Genomic DNA, 14,505 nt, shown 5'->3' on the forward strand with positions numbered 1-14,505 from the left:
TTGCCTTATCGACCTCCTGATAAATGCGTTTTACCGGTTTTCCGAAATTATCAGTGATGAGCCCTAATAATATTGCCATCCTGGGCTCTAGTACACTGTATAAATATATATAGAAATCTGTATTTCATGCTTTTTATCTAAAGTGCAGGCTATTTTTTATTGGTGGGTTATTATGAAATATACTTGCACTTATATTCTTTGTGAATTGTATAAAATTGACAGCTTTTACCATATTCTTTGTGAATTGTATAAAATTGACCGCTTTTACCAAAGAATTTGCCATTTGATTGCACATTTACGACACTAAAATTAACTGGTTCCCGCATTGTTATGTAATCTTTCAAGCAATAATAATATTCTATTGATTGTTCCTTGTGCAAAATACATGTTTTGTTTTGTTTTTCCCCTCTTGGGCCTATAGACAGGATATATTGGGCTTGCGGTCAGGATTAAATAAACACGAAAAATTATGTATTACAAATCTGAGAATCAAAACTCATTCTTGACTTGAGCAACAGATACCGGAAGGTCATTTCAGTTGCTGAAAAAGCAAATAAAAATATCCAAAGATACATAAAGAAAACTATATAAAAAAAAAAAGTTAAAAGAAAAGAAAAAAATATGCATGGCATTTTTCGCATTTTTATTTTATTTTCAATACTGGTTAATTGTGTCTTATACCTTTTAAAATTTCTCTACATGAGTCATTCTGAGAGCTGAAAATTACACTTACTCATCAGTGCTTTCTGTTCCACTCTGGATGGGCATGACCTGCAGTGGGTGATGACAAGGTTGAAAGCCTAGACTGTAAACAAAAGATCTGTCATATACACTATATTGTTGGAACGATTTGGTAAGGCTATTATAGACAACATTATTGTCAGATGTGTTATAGTTTCACATAAAAGATCTGCCTTTGGTGTTAAAGTTGAACGTGTTCTTTGGGGTTTTATGTAAAAACAAATAAACAAACAAACAAACAAAAAAAAAACCAGTCAGTTTTTCTTCATTCACTTCCTTTAGGGGCCGCCATAGCAGCACATTTATCTTCATCTCACCCTATCACTAGCATCTTCTTTTGTTACACCAACCCTCCTTCACTGCATCCTCTTAAGTGCTTCAGGTGAGGTTCCTTTAAAAAGAATGTTTATTACATTTAAAACTCTACCTGCCCAGTCTTTTTCATATATAGCAGAACTACTGCATTTGCCCTCTCTGATCATGTGGGTAATCTTTTCCTAAACTTGCGCCCATTATTTTTGGCTCTTGTTTTTCTAAAGTATGTATGGAAGTGTGTATGCAGGAATAAAAATAGGACCGTTTATTTGACTGTGTGTTTGTATATTTTGACATGTACACTTAGTACAAGTTATGAGCCAACGAATCTTCTCTGTGGTCTCTTTTCTTTGATAGTCATATATATATAGTTTGAGGACTGACTTATGTGGCTGAGGGAGGGGTCACAGAAAGAAAATCATTGCTGACTGAGAGAAGCAGGCCACAGATGTTGTTCACCATGATTTTCTTCTTAAAAATAAAATTATAACTTTTACTAGTAGTGGTACATAACAACTGGTTCTTTAACCTATCCAAAAGGTTAGAGTAATAAAGCACTTTAAAAGGACTGGTCTATTTCCCAGCATGCCAAGTATATCATGTACTGAACACTAAGAAAACCAAAGAGCTCATTGTTGACTTCAGGAGACACAGCACTGACTTGGCCCCCCTTTACATCAACGGGGAGTGTGTGGAGAGGGTCCAAACCTTCCGGTTCCTTGGTGTCCTCATCTCTGCTGACATCTCCTGGACAGACAACATCTCAGCGGTCGTCAAGAAGGCCCAACAGCGGCTGCACTTCCTGAGAGTCCTCAGGAAGTACAAGCTGAACTCCAACCTGCTGCTGACCTTCTACCGCTCGTCCATTGAGAGCCTGCTAACCTACTGCATCACGGTATGGTACGCGGCTGCACCAAGGCGGATATAGTGAGGCTTCAGAGTGTGGTCAAGACAGCACAAAAGATCATTGGCTGCCCTCTCCCCCTCCCTGATGGACATTTATTCCTCCCCATTTATTCCTCCCCAAAGCCATAGCCACCCTGAACTCATACATGCACCAATAACACAGGCCTCCCCCCCCCCCCAATGTTTTTTTTCTTCCCACTTCCTCTATGGACCCCCACTGTGCAATACCAATTCTATGTGCAATAACTCAACTGTATATACACAACACTATTTATTACATATTACTTTAAAAAAAAAAAAAAAAACGGCTTGTATATTTGTACATTTTATATATATATATATATATATATATATATATATATATATCTTTTTCCCTATGTTAATACTGTCCATATGTATATAGCGCTGCAGAACTGTACCCCCCCCCCCCAGTATGTTTACACTGAGTAGGAGATGCTCTGTATCTCATTGTACAACTGTATAGTGACAATAAAGGCATTCTATTCTATTCTATGTGGAGAATTGCAAAAGGTTTTTTTTAAAGTGGTTCTGTGCCACTGTCAAGGTTCAAGATCTTAATTATTTTTAGCTGATGAGCAAATGCAATTTTAAACGTACATAATCAATAATTACATAGAAAATCTTGGGCCAAACTGTGTGTACAGTAGGGGCTCAGGAGCTCAGTACCAACTACCCCAAGCACAATGGTCAGATATTTACACTGATCAGTCGTAACACGATGTGCCTAATGTTGTGTTGGTCCCCTTTCGATGCCAAAATAACTCTGACCCATTGAGGCATGGACTCGACTAGACCCCTGAAGGTGTGCTATGGTATTTGGCACCAAAATGTCAGCAATAGGTCATTTTTGTTCTGCAAGATGCTAGGTGGGGCCTTCATAGACCAGACAGTTGTCCAGCACATCACACAGATGCTCGATTGAATTGAGATTTGGGGAATTTGGAGGTCAAGTCAACACTTTAAACTCATGCTTCTCAAATCATTCTGCTGTGTGGCATGGCTCATTATCCTGTTGAAAGAGCCCATAGCTATCTGGGAATACTGTTTCCAAGCCACCGCCATTCCATTGCTCTGTGCTCCAGTTCTGATGGTCAAGCGCCCATTGTGCCCATTGGGGTGCAGCCACTAATCAGAAGGTCGGTGGTTCGATCCCAGGCTGCCTTCTGGCTGCATGCCAAATATCCTTGGGCAAGATACTAACCCCATGTTTGCCTACTGGTGGTGGTCAGAGGGCCCGGTGGCGCCAGTGTCCGGCAGCCTCGCTTCTGTCAGTGCGCCCCAGGGCAGCTGTGATTACAATGTAGCTTGCTATCGCCAGTGTGTGAATGTGTGTGTGAATGGGTGAATGACTGAATGTAGTGTAAAGCGCTTTGGGGTCCTTAAGGACTAGAAAAGCGCTATACAAATGCAGGCCATTTACCATTGTTGGTACTTTTGGCAGTGGACGGGGGTCAGCATGGGCAGCCTTTAAAGTCTGAGGTTATTAAACACCATATGCAACAAACAGCAACCGACTGTGTATTCTGAAACCTTTCCATCAAAATTAGCATTAATATTTTTTGGCAATGTGAGCAACAGCAACTCATCTATTGGATCTGACCACACGGGGCAGCCTTCATTCACCACGCAGATCAATTAACCATGACCACCCATGACCCTGTTGCTGGTTCACCATGGACCACTGCAGACCAGTAATGCCCCACAAGAGCTGAAGTTTTGGAGATCGACTGACCCAGTCATCTAGCCATCACAATATGGCCCTTTGACAGACTCGCTCAAATCCTTGCGCTCGTCCATTTTTCCTGCCCCCAACACATCGAGTTTGAGGACAAGATGTTAATTTGCTCCCTAATATAACCCACCCACCATCAGGTGCTATGATGGAGATTTAATCACTGTTATTTACTTCACCTGTGGTCATAATGTTATTCCTGATCAGTGTAAATGTCACCATCTTTATAAAGTGATCTTCAGTGATTCTCTTATGAAATTAACTGAGAAATCTAAAAAATTAAAAAGCAACAATTAGTAACTTAGGCATTTTAGTTTGAGGAATTTCTAATATCTATAATTTAAGTGGTTTACAATAGAAACATCTGAAATAGATCATTTAAAATAAATCCCTCTGGCCAAATACAGTACACAATGGCTGAGAAATGCATAGTTAAATCAGTCCTCACTTTAATTGGTATTTTATACCATTTATAACAAAAGGAAACTTGTTTTGTTTAAAGGAGGAAACTACATTAGTAGAGAAATCCCCAAACCAAACAGATTTCACAATAGGAAAAAAGTCAGAAGTACAACTCTAATGCATTTAGTTTAAAGCAAAGCAGAAAACATGGATCAATCATATTGGTCTCAAATACACAATAACATAAAAATTAACCCAATGACTTCCTGTGATGATAATGAAAATGAGCAAGGCATTACTTAGCATAGAACACAACTTTCAAACGATTACCCATCCAGCACAGAATTTTGATGCATTTTCCAAAACTGGTTACAAAGTTCCAAAATGGTACCTCTGAAATGTCTCGGGTAAACAGGCTTTAAAAAAGAAAAAGAAATTAAACACAAGACAAAAAGATCACAAGGACACAATAAACTTTCCCTTCACAGAAGCCGTGAAACTGAATGGAAACCGTACTATTCTTAAAAAAAGCAATCATATCCCTAAAAACACTGCTGTCTTAAGAAAATAGTAGATAAAAATATTCTCTGCATTTTACAACAAAGGAGGTACAGGGAGCATTGACGAGTTAGTTCAGTGGCAACACGACTACTCTGCTACTTTCTCCTCCTCTTCAGCCTTTGCGTCCTTTTCGTCTGCTGCTGCGGCCTGCTGGAGAACGGAGAAAACACACTTTTATTTTGTTCTGTTTTGCGACAGTGTAAATGTCACGTGGCGCTCACAAAAGAGGGAAACTTAGAATACCTCATCAGCTTTGGCCTCTCCATTTTCTGCTGGCACCTCTTCCTTTTCTGCCTGAGGTTCTTCTTTTTTCTCCTCTGTCTTGGCTGCCTCTTTCACCTTTTTGGTCTTGGGGGGTGCCTGTGGTGTCATTAACAAACCAAGCACCATGAACCTGCTGTGCATTTTATGTGGTTATAGCGGTCGTGTGCAATGGTAAGATTTGGCTTTTACCTTTGTCTTTTCTGGCTGGGGTTTTGGTTGCGTCTCTTTCTGTAACACACAATGATGTTCCAAAATTACAAACACAGCAATGAGAAAATCCACAGATTAATCTGTCAAGGCCGTTGCTGAGCTTTGTAGACTTACCTCTGACAACCTCTGAGACTTTCTCCTTGGCTGAAGAAAAAACAAAAAAAACACAGAAGGCCACATTAATTCAGTTAAGCACTCCGGAAGAGAAGCCCCCCCCAAGCATTTATGATGGAAAAAAACCCCATGTTACTCAATGAGAGGTGCTACAATGACACAATCAGCCCACAAAGGGAAGTAGTAACTTCCAGCATGTGTTTCAGACATGCCATTTTATTTACATACCACCAAATCACAACAGGACACCTAAGGATGCTTTATACTGTAAAGTAAAGATGTTGCAATAATAGAAAAAACCCCAACAATCAGACAATCCCCAATTTCCAAGCACTTGATGACAGTGGGAATGAAAAACTCCCTTTTAACAGGAAGAAACCTCGACAGAAAGGCTAAAGGAGGGGCGGGGCCATCTGCTGTGACTGGTTCGAGGTTACAGGACAGGGGACAAAGACACACTGTGGATATAATTGCACTCTGTATGCACTTCATTATTTGTCCTTTAAAGGGAGCAAAGATGAAACTTTGCATTATGGGAGTTTGTTTTGATTCGTGCTGCAAATTTAGCATTAGAAATATCTATATTGCTATTATTTAGGTTTATAATCAGTAAGGAAGCTGGATAAATATTAATTGCCAACTTAAGGAGAAGGGGTGGAATTAAACAAGTGTGCACTTCTTCCTGCTCCTATTCAATATGTATACTGAATCAGCATAGGTGGAGCGTTATCAGAGTGTAATTTGCTTTATTCTGTATAGTATTTTTTTGTCCTTCCTCTTTCCCCTAAATGAAATAAATTGAACAAATAGTTTACTGTTTTAGGGCATCAGAAACACTAAACTCTTCACCTGTGCACTCATTTAAGACAAACCAGGTAAACAAGAACAATTTGGGCTGCACAAACTCAATGTAACTTGCACTTTAAAACCCATCCAATTTACGATCGGTCTCAAAACTCCGATTAAGACTGGGATGCACTGAGCTGGCTATGAAGCATCAATCTTATTCTGGGTATCAGCATTAGTTTTGAATTTATTAGTGGAAATACTAACCTCTGCACTTGCATCTGCATCAGTGGTAGCCTGAAAAAGACAAGAGAGTGAGGGGGGAAGAAACATAATGAGCCAAAACCAACAACCATTCATGAGTGAGCTAAAGTGGGTGTGTAACGCAAAGAGGTGGGGATGGTGAGGTGGGGATGGTGAGGGGGGGGGGGATGGGCACCTCTCCTTCCCCTCAAGACACAAAGAAATTATGCAATCCGTACGTGGGGAGGGTCACGTTTTTGAGCTGACTCAAAGGATCTGGCGGGTGCCAGTTTATTTCCCACAGAGCAACAGCAGCTCCGTGGACACAACAAATAAGGAGTGGACTCGCTCCGCCCGCTGTCACTGTTTATATCACTAGCGTGACTAAACTGAAAAAATAAGACCATCCTCCATTACTAACAGAGCTCCGCTTGACATCAAAACGGCCAGATGTGTCGCTGTGCTGTCGAGGATCCATCAACTGCCATTAACGAGCCTAACCAGAGAGAGGGGGAGAAGGGACTGCACACCTCAGGAGTGACGCGCACCAGCCTTCCAGTGCGCGCACACTCGCCTGAGGTCAAAATCTCCGCCAAATTTGGCCGCAAATGCGACTAAAAAACGCGACACGTGACCGAAGGTGCAGCTGGTACCTGAAACGGCACGCGTGCAACCCAGAGCAAAGTAAATAAATAAGGAGGCAATTACGAAAGAAATTTCCTCGAAATGCCAACCTGTGCGCCTCGACGGTGGTTACACCCCTTTGTTTCAGCGCACAGTTGGTGACTATTAAAACTCAGCCGGGCACACGTTTTACAAAACAGAAGCTTTAAACTGGACTGGGGGAAGAGAGCGAAAAAAGCAGTGCTAAGTAAAAAGGCGCCACTTCCCTGTATCAGCCGAGTGAGACACGACAGACCTGAGCGCAGGCAAAGGTGGACTCCACGGCACGCACATGGACACGCCGTAGCGTGTTGCATTGCATTGCTCGTGCATACGTGTATTAACACCACAAAACAACTGCTACAGTTTCTTAAAACGCTATTTCTGCATCATGCCGACCCAAACGTAAAGCACACATTTTCTTTCCACTTACTTTCTTCCTTCCCATTGTTGCTTAGGTTGCACAGCAGGAATTTAAAAAAAAAGGAACACTGCCTTTCTTATAACAGTTACACAAACAAAAGGAGGACTTGTTGTTGTTTTGTCAGCCCAGCTACCTCTGCCTACACCTCCACCAGCTGCAGTCTGTAACTTAACATAAACGTCCGAGCAGTACCAGAACTAGCTCAAACCGGATTGGATCCCCCTCTCGGTATATTTTATCCCTTATCCTACCAACCTACCAGGAAGAGAGAGCCCCCGCCCACTGCTTCCTGTGATTGGCTTTGAGGATGAGGCAGCATATTTTTGAAACACAACATCTTCACCTGTGTGGGCAGGACAGTGTGCCAATCAGTCAATCCAGGCCGTATGTAACTTCATAACCGCTTGGCTGGCTGCTCGCAGGGTGTATTAGTTGTGTGTGTACGTGTAGGGTTTGAATAATGCATGGCAAATGGTGAGCTTGAGATATAGTTTACATAAACAAAGAAGAATATGAAAAATAAATAAATAGCGCCTGCATTTCCCCCCTCTTCCTATCCAGTCCTTTATTATAGAGGACGCCATATATATGCACGTTACATTATTTTAGTGTTTAAAGAGAGTCGTAATTACTAACAGCATGTCCCGTCTTTAATGGGATAATTATTAAAGTCAGTGCACCGAGCAGTCCAATCGCTCAACAGCTGCAACAAGGAGGAGGCTGAGTGGAGGAGAAAGGAAACAAACATGGCGGCCGGTTATGCATGGCTCCTGGTGCTTGGCTCGGTTTTTCTCTGCAATCTTATGAAAATCCTTCTGCCGACCATATCTTCCTTCGTGAGTAGGAGTTATTGTTTGCATATATGGTTGTTGTTAAAGTTGTTTGAATGCCGGTGTATTATTATCTGTGTCCTCGTCGGACACACGGTGGATTGTTGTTGACTAGCTTAGCCGTCTGTCAAGCTAACTTATAGCTGCTGTACCTCCTCAGTTATAGCTGAGCTACAACCAGAGGGTGGGGTTTCACCGAGAATCCAGTAGTTGCTGCATTTAACTGGGATTCCTTTTCCTCCTTTATCGCCAAATGTCCTGCTTTAATGTTAAGAAACTGTTTACAGCTTAGCTTTACGGCTAAAGATTGTTTGTAGCTCGAAAGGTTGCCTCATGGAAAGTGTTAAACTGACATTCGTATGTACTGATTAGACTGCCTAATAGGGACTACTACTGTAATTATAAACATTTCAATCAGGCCCAGGCTGCTCAGTGATAGTATTTTTCCCCTTCTTCAAGCTCTCAAAGATGGTGCAGAAAGATGCTGAGCAGGAGAGTGAGATGAGGGCTGAAATCCAAGAGATGAAGAAGGAGCAGTCCTCCATTAGCATGATGGATGAGTTTGCTAGATATGCCAGACTGGAGCGCAAAATCAACAAGACAACAGACAAGCTGAAAACACATGGTGAGATGTAAAAGTGCCTACTGACATTCAGAGGATAGATGGTGTGACAGGAGCATCAAAATGAAGTTAACTGCAACAGAGTGATGAGCTCTAAAAAGTTAAAACTAATTGCTTTTTCTTTATGGAACACAGCAGAAAATATGTATGTCTTCCACAGATGTGAATGTCTATTAATGTAGATTTACATGTTAAAAATTATCAATCAGAAGACATATTTGGGGGATTTTAGAGGTAAGTGACTGTTTTTGGCCCCATAGCCTCAGGATTAGCATCCACTTCTGTCACACCAACCCTCTGCATGTGTTCCTTCACTCCATCAATCTTCTCTGTGGTCTTCCACTTTTCATCCTGCCTGGCAACTCCATATTAAACATCATTTCATCCAGTATATCCACTCAGCTTCCTCTGCACATGTCTAAAACCTTGTCTAAACCATGTTAGCTTGCCTCTAACCATATCTCCAGACTGCAGACCTGTCAATCTTGGTCACTCCCATCTTCAGTTCTGCCACCACCAGCTTGAGCTCCTGTCTTTTTGTCAGCACCACCGTCTCCAAACAATACATCATAGCAGATCTTACTCCCATCTTATGAACCTTCCCTTTCACTCTTGTTGCTATCCTTCTGTCACAAATCACCCCTGACACCTGTCCCCATCCACTCCAAGCTGCCTGGCCTCTACTCTTCACCTCTCTTGTTCATTCTCTCTTGTTTTGGTTGGTTGACCCCAGACAATCTGGTAAAGAAACACTGTCTATTCTGTGTGATAACTTACTTAGCAATACAAAGGCTGCTAAAGACTGTTTCTTTGCTGACCTATTCCAAAACCTGCACATTGTCAATTTTAAATTATTGTACAATCAGCATTACACCCAGGCTCTTCTCTATGTACTTAAATCATTATTTTGATTTTATTCTGACCGCACTGTCTTGTGATTCTCAAAGTGTTGACACTAGTCTTCACCTGATTCTTGAATAAAAAGTAATACTGCTGTCTGTTTACATTTAAGCAAAGATTTACTTTGTGTAATGTTGGTATTAACAAAGACCATATAAAGAATGGACTAATACTTTCCCTGTTACCCTGTGACTGGTTAAAAAAAGGAATTTATCCTGGTTTCAGTTCCCTGGACATGGGATGGTCAAATAAGTGAAACAAAATGACAGTTCCGTCTGATTTAAAGGAACTGGCAGTATCAATACAAAATAAAGAAAAATTAATATGTTGAGACTAACAGTTGCATATTTCTTGTCTATTGCAGTCAAATCAAGAACCGCTCAACAAGCCAAAATGAAGTGGGTTGTGAGCATTGTTTTTTACATACTGCAGGTAGGTGGAGGTTTCGAGTAGAAGCATGAATGTATTTTAATTTAGTTGTGAGCCTATAGCCCTTACCAAAACCTCCCAGATAATAGTTTTTTGGTAGTTGAATCAGCTTATTTGCTGTTATTGACACTATATGTCTTTGTGTTTTTGTTGTTTTGGGTTGTTTTTTTGTTTTTTTTGTCAGGCTGCGCTGATGATTTCATTGATATGGAAGTATTACTCTGATCCAGTGACTGTGGTACCAAGTAGATGGATTGCTCCTGTGGAGCGCCTCGTGGCTTTCCCAACAGGAGTGGCAGGTTTGTGTTAGATAGCATAGCCTATAGTATACACTCAATGCACACAAGCTGCACGTCCTTGATGTGACTCTCCTGTTCTACCACATTCCAAAGCTGCACTATTGAGCTGAGATTTGGTGACCGTGAACTCACTGTCATGTTTAAAAAAAACAACAAAAAAAACCAACAAAAAAAAAGTTCGAGATGATTTGTGACAGGGCATTTTATTCTGTTGGAAACAGCCATTAAAAGATGGGTATAGTGTGCTTGATTCATACTGAGGTAACTGAAGTAATGAACCTGAAGAAAATATCCAGAAGTACTGGATACATGTTGTTGAATTTGCTGTTGCCTTCCTATCAGCTCAAAGCAGTCTGTTCAGACTCCTTTGATTTCTGACTTCAACAATCATGATATTTTTCTTATTTTCAGACCATTCTCATTCTCTGTAAACCCTAGAGATGGCTGTGTGGGAAAATCCCTGAAATAGTCAGACCAACACATCTGACACTAACCATGCCACATTCAGAGACACTTAAATCAGCTTTCATTCCCGTTCTGGTTCCCATTTTGAACTTTAGCATGTCATGTTTCACGTAGCTTCATGCCTAAATTCACGGAGTTGCTGCCATGTGATTAGCTGAATAGATAATTGTGTTGAGGAGCAGTTGAATAGGTATACCTAATCAAGTGAATCAAGTAAATCCATAACAGCTTCTTTATTAAAAAAAACAAACAAAAAAATTACACATAGCTTATAGTTTAATAGAAATCATGATGATTTTATTATCTACTGATAATAAAACCTAATTCATTTCACTTCAGTGCAGGTATTCTGTAATATGTAGATTTTATACAATATGATGCATGTAGTGTATCAATATGTGCTGTTCTTTTCCGCCTGGAGTCAAGCTCCATCAATGAGCTGTTTGTTTTGTTGTTTTTCCTTTTCAGGTGGAGTAGGAATCACATGCTGGTTGGTGGTTTGCAACAAAGTAGTTACTCTGGCTCTGAATGCTGTCAGCTAGAGTGTTTCCTAATCCTCTGCTCAACAGTTTCCTTTGATGACGAATGCTGCAGTTTTTGTTTTGTCGTTTTCAGTCAGCTGATCCTAGCAAAGAACGTTAAAATAATGCAGTGCATTTTGGTGATCTCGAATTGCAGCAGTAGTTTACTATAAAAAGTGTTATCATTGTTTTATAATTATGTGGCTATTTGATTGTGTGTATATTGCTTTGAAACAGTGGTATGGAAATGTGGAAATTAATTTTTATTAAAAAAAAAAATGTTTTGTTATTTTACCTTTACCTGGGAATGAGCCAACCAAAGCAAACGTTACTGTAATGAAATAAAGATTGAAATAAAGATTGAAATAAAGAGTCTGGAGTAGAAAAACATTAGTTTACAGGCTGTTAATAAGTTTCAGAAAGTCATACTGTGTGTGTTATGATGCAGAAAGGAGTTTCTCTATGGTAGCTGCATAATAATCATATGATGAGCTAGCCTGCACTTTCCTTTCAATTGCACTTTATTCAGTCTAAGAGCTGTGTGCTCCACTTCCATCAGTTTTCTCATCTGGTAGATGAAGCTCAGGAATTCTACTGAGGATCTCCACCTCAGCGCTTTCCTGTGGGCTCAAGTCCTCAGTGCTGTATGCTGGTCTTCCACAGTGCAGGTTTTCTGTGGTCTGTTTTGAAGGTGTAGCTGCTTCTGATTCTGGGGAATCTGCTTTCTTTTCTCTTCGGTGCTGCTCGATTCAGACACCTCTCTAAAGTGAAGGCCATTGTGCTTTCGTGCTGTGTTTGTCGCGTCTCTTCCTGCACCTGTGGGGCTTCTCCGTTATTTTCATTTTCTGGGCTCTCATCTGAACAGATGTCTGAAAACCGATGTTTTACTATGGATTCAGGTCCATTGAGCGCCCGTGTGGGTTCTGGTTCCTCCTTTTCTTTGATACAATCTTCTTCATTTAGAAGCTCTGGACTGTTGTCTGAACTCCTGATGTCACTGCAATCTGAAAGCAAATATTTCAATTTGAAAAATACTGAATAACCTGACAAAATGCCAAAACAACTTATGCCTCTGTTACTACGATTTCAACTGTTCTTTTTTCCCCCCTTTTACAGTGTTTGGTTTCTTTATTTGTATATTGTTAGAGAATTGTCACTTTGTTAGGATTGAGTAACTTACTTGCAGATATCTTTGCATCGTCTTGGTGATTCTCTTTTAAAGACAAATGAGCAGGACCCTTTCTCTCTAGACGTTTTATAACCGAAAACTTCTGCGCTGGACTGTAACGACCCTGAAACAAGAGAAAGATTTTAAATTTGTTTGCTGATAAAATAATTTAAAAATGATAAAAGACAGGTATATGAGAAGGTTGTTCTGTTTTTGAGTAACTGAACCATATACCCAGTTCACAGAGCTCTCCTGCTGCTCCAGTCTCTGAACAGGCTCTGAATATTCATTCTCCAAAAGACTTGCAGGGCCAATGGGGAGCAGGACTAATCCATCTGTTTGAACCATCTTGTTTTCCCTGCCTAAAAATCAAAACCACTCAGACAGCCAATCAAGCTGCGATAAGGCAGATTGTTTTTTGTTTTTTTTACCTCTATTGCTCGACCCGTTCCGGAATCGGTGGGAGTAAATGTTACGTTTTTCCATTTCCCGCTCTCTGTACTGTATGAGTAAAAAACATACCGCACACCGATCATCAGTCAGCGCCTTTAAATTGTGTGTGTGTGTGTGTATATACACACACACACACACACACACACACACACACACACACACACACACATATACATATATATATAGAAAAATGACAAGTGAGTTTAACTAGTAACACCCAAGCATAAGACCTTGTGTTTCTACAGTTGATCATTGGCTATTTTTCTATGGAAAAAAAAAATGCTAATCAAGACTTTTTCACTTTTTCTTCTCCCAGACTTATATGGCGAACGGGGGGGGGAGGTGCCTCATAATGACCACACACATCTCCTTCAGCTTACCGCAAGTTCTCTGGTGAGCTGATATACTTGCTGTTGCAGGTGGATGGATATTTTTCTCGCCTCTTTCATCTTTCTTTGCTCTGTGACTATTTGCTGCTTGAATGAAGCTTGGCACAACTCAAAATTCTTCTCCATGTCCTAGAATAGAGTGAAGAGACAATAAAGAAGCAAATGTTTAATGTAAAAATATTTTTTTAGGATGCTATATCGTCCACCACCATTCTACTCTCTGCTCCTTCGTACCAGTATCTTCTTGTCCTTCTCCTCCAGCTCTGCAGAGGCTTTGGCCAGCCTCAGGGTGAGCTCCTCCCGCTCCAGCAGGTTGTGATCCTGGACGAGCAGCTGCAGGTGCTGGAGAGCTTCCCTTGTGTGCAACAGTTTGTCTTCTGTGCTCCTCAGCTGCCTTGCTAAGTTGTCACGGCAGGTGCGGGTCTCACGGAGCAAATGCTGAAGAGCTCTGGCCTCGTTTTTGTGCTTGGTTTCAATCTGTGAACAGATATGGCCAATATTATGACAATAACAGAAACACTGATGTTATTTGTGAGAGGGATGTATACAGGCACTACAAAGAGAAAGATTAGGAAAAATAGCAGTATTTTGTACACATACAGTTAATTGATAACATGAATCTGAAAAGCAGGAGAGACTAGTGGGAGAAACCACAAACCCACCTGTGCAATACTGTTCTCTGAGTCTTGGAAGTACTGCAGTGCCACCATGTGGCGATGTTGCACGTTCTTCAGGAGTTTGTTCTCTGCCCTGGACTCACACAGCTGCTGCTGCAGACTCGACACCTTGTTCTTAAGCTCCCTGATGCACTTCAGGCTTGGCTTTGGAGTCTCCAGGGACCTGATTGGAGGCAAGCTAACCATATAGCAGTTTGTAGTAGGGTGTTACACAGTGAGGGAAACATCAGACTTCACTCTATCTTAATTAAAGTAATTGTTTTATTGTCTCTTGCCAACATCATGCACATGCAGACAGCAACTTCTCAAAATGGCTCCCAATCCATTTCCTGCTCCCTTTAAATACTCTAAAGACACACCTTCTTAATAC

At 40.8% G+C, this 14,505-nt stretch overlaps 3 protein-coding genes across 4 annotated transcripts; 1 reads left to right on the top strand and 2 right to left on the bottom strand.

The window, feature by feature from the left end:
* Positions 1–4,147: 4,147 nt before the first annotated feature.
* LOC146373989 (uncharacterized) lies at positions 4,148–7,604 on the bottom strand. 2 transcript variants are annotated; one of them, XM_084949709.1, is made up of 6 exons: positions 7,392–7,604; positions 6,320–6,349; positions 5,267–5,296; positions 5,132–5,170; positions 4,922–5,038; positions 4,148–4,828 (listed from the first exon to the last, which is right to left on the bottom strand). In XM_084949709.1, exons 1-6 carry the CDS (start codon positions 7,404–7,406, stop codon positions 4,766–4,768), a joined length of 294 nt encoding a protein of 97 aa, XP_084805835.1. In that variant the 5' UTR covers positions 7,407–7,604; the 3' UTR covers positions 4,148–4,765. The 2 variants fall into 2 exon arrangements, with proteins under 2 accessions (XP_084805835.1, XP_084805834.1); XM_084949708.1 differs by lacking the exon at positions 7,392–7,604 and adding an exon at positions 7,215–7,347.
* Positions 7,605–7,813: 209 nt separating this feature from the next.
* On the top strand, positions 7,814–11,838 carry get1 (guided entry of tail-anchored proteins factor 1). The gene is made up of 5 exons (XM_084949707.1): positions 7,814–8,218; positions 8,672–8,837; positions 10,099–10,166; positions 10,348–10,462; positions 11,396–11,838. The coding sequence occupies exons 1-5, from the start codon at positions 8,129–8,131 to the stop codon at positions 11,467–11,469; spliced, it is 513 nt and encodes a 170-aa protein (XP_084805833.1). The 5' UTR covers positions 7,814–8,128; the 3' UTR covers positions 11,470–11,838.
* Positions 11,839–11,978: 140 nt separating this feature from the next.
* On the bottom strand, positions 11,979–14,321 carry LOC146373991 (lebercilin-like protein). The gene is given in 8 exon segments (XM_084949691.1): positions 11,979–12,134; positions 12,136–12,452; positions 12,629–12,740; positions 12,851–12,978; positions 13,048–13,117; positions 13,450–13,587; positions 13,693–13,935; positions 14,121–14,321. Coding segments are annotated over 8 exon segments (1,365 nt in total).
* Between the last annotated feature and the right edge of the window lie 184 nt (positions 14,322–14,505).

This window comes from Perissodus microlepis, chromosome 14 (genome assembly GCF_051167445.1).
Source record: "Perissodus microlepis isolate ML-2025 ecotype Zambia chromosome 14, ASM5116744v1, whole genome shotgun sequence".
Taxonomy (NCBI): Eukaryota; Metazoa; Chordata; class Actinopteri; order Cichliformes; family Cichlidae; genus Perissodus; species Perissodus microlepis.

What these genes read in the sequence shown, in the direction of transcription:
- LOC146373989 (XM_084949708.1), bottom strand. Translation starts at nt 7,280, where the DNA reads ATGCAATGCAACACGCTACGGCGTGTCCATGTGCGTGCCGTGGAGTCC. An exon ending in AGTCTCAGAGGTTGTCAGAG is followed by an intron (nt 5,171 to 5,266) that starts GTAAGTCTACAA and finishes TGTGTGTTACAG; the next exon opens with AAAGAGACGCAACCAAAACC. An exon ending in GAGAGGCCAAAGCTGATGAG is followed by an intron (nt 4,829 to 4,921) that starts GTATTCTAAGTT and finishes TCCGTTCTCCAG; the next exon opens with CAGGCCGCAGCAGCAGACGA.
- get1 (XM_084949707.1), top strand. Translation starts at nt 8,129, where the DNA reads ATGGCGGCCGGTTATGCATGGCTCCTGGTGCTTGGCTCGGTTTTTCTC. An exon ending in TGCCGACCATATCTTCCTTC is followed by an intron (nt 8,219 to 8,671) that starts GTGAGTAGGAGT and finishes CCCTTCTTCAAG; the next exon opens with CTCTCAAAGATGGTGCAGAA. An exon ending in TTTCCCAACAGGAGTGGCAG is followed by an intron (nt 10,463 to 11,395) that starts GTTTGTGTTAGA and finishes TTTCCTTTTCAG; the next exon opens with GTGGAGTAGGAATCACATGC.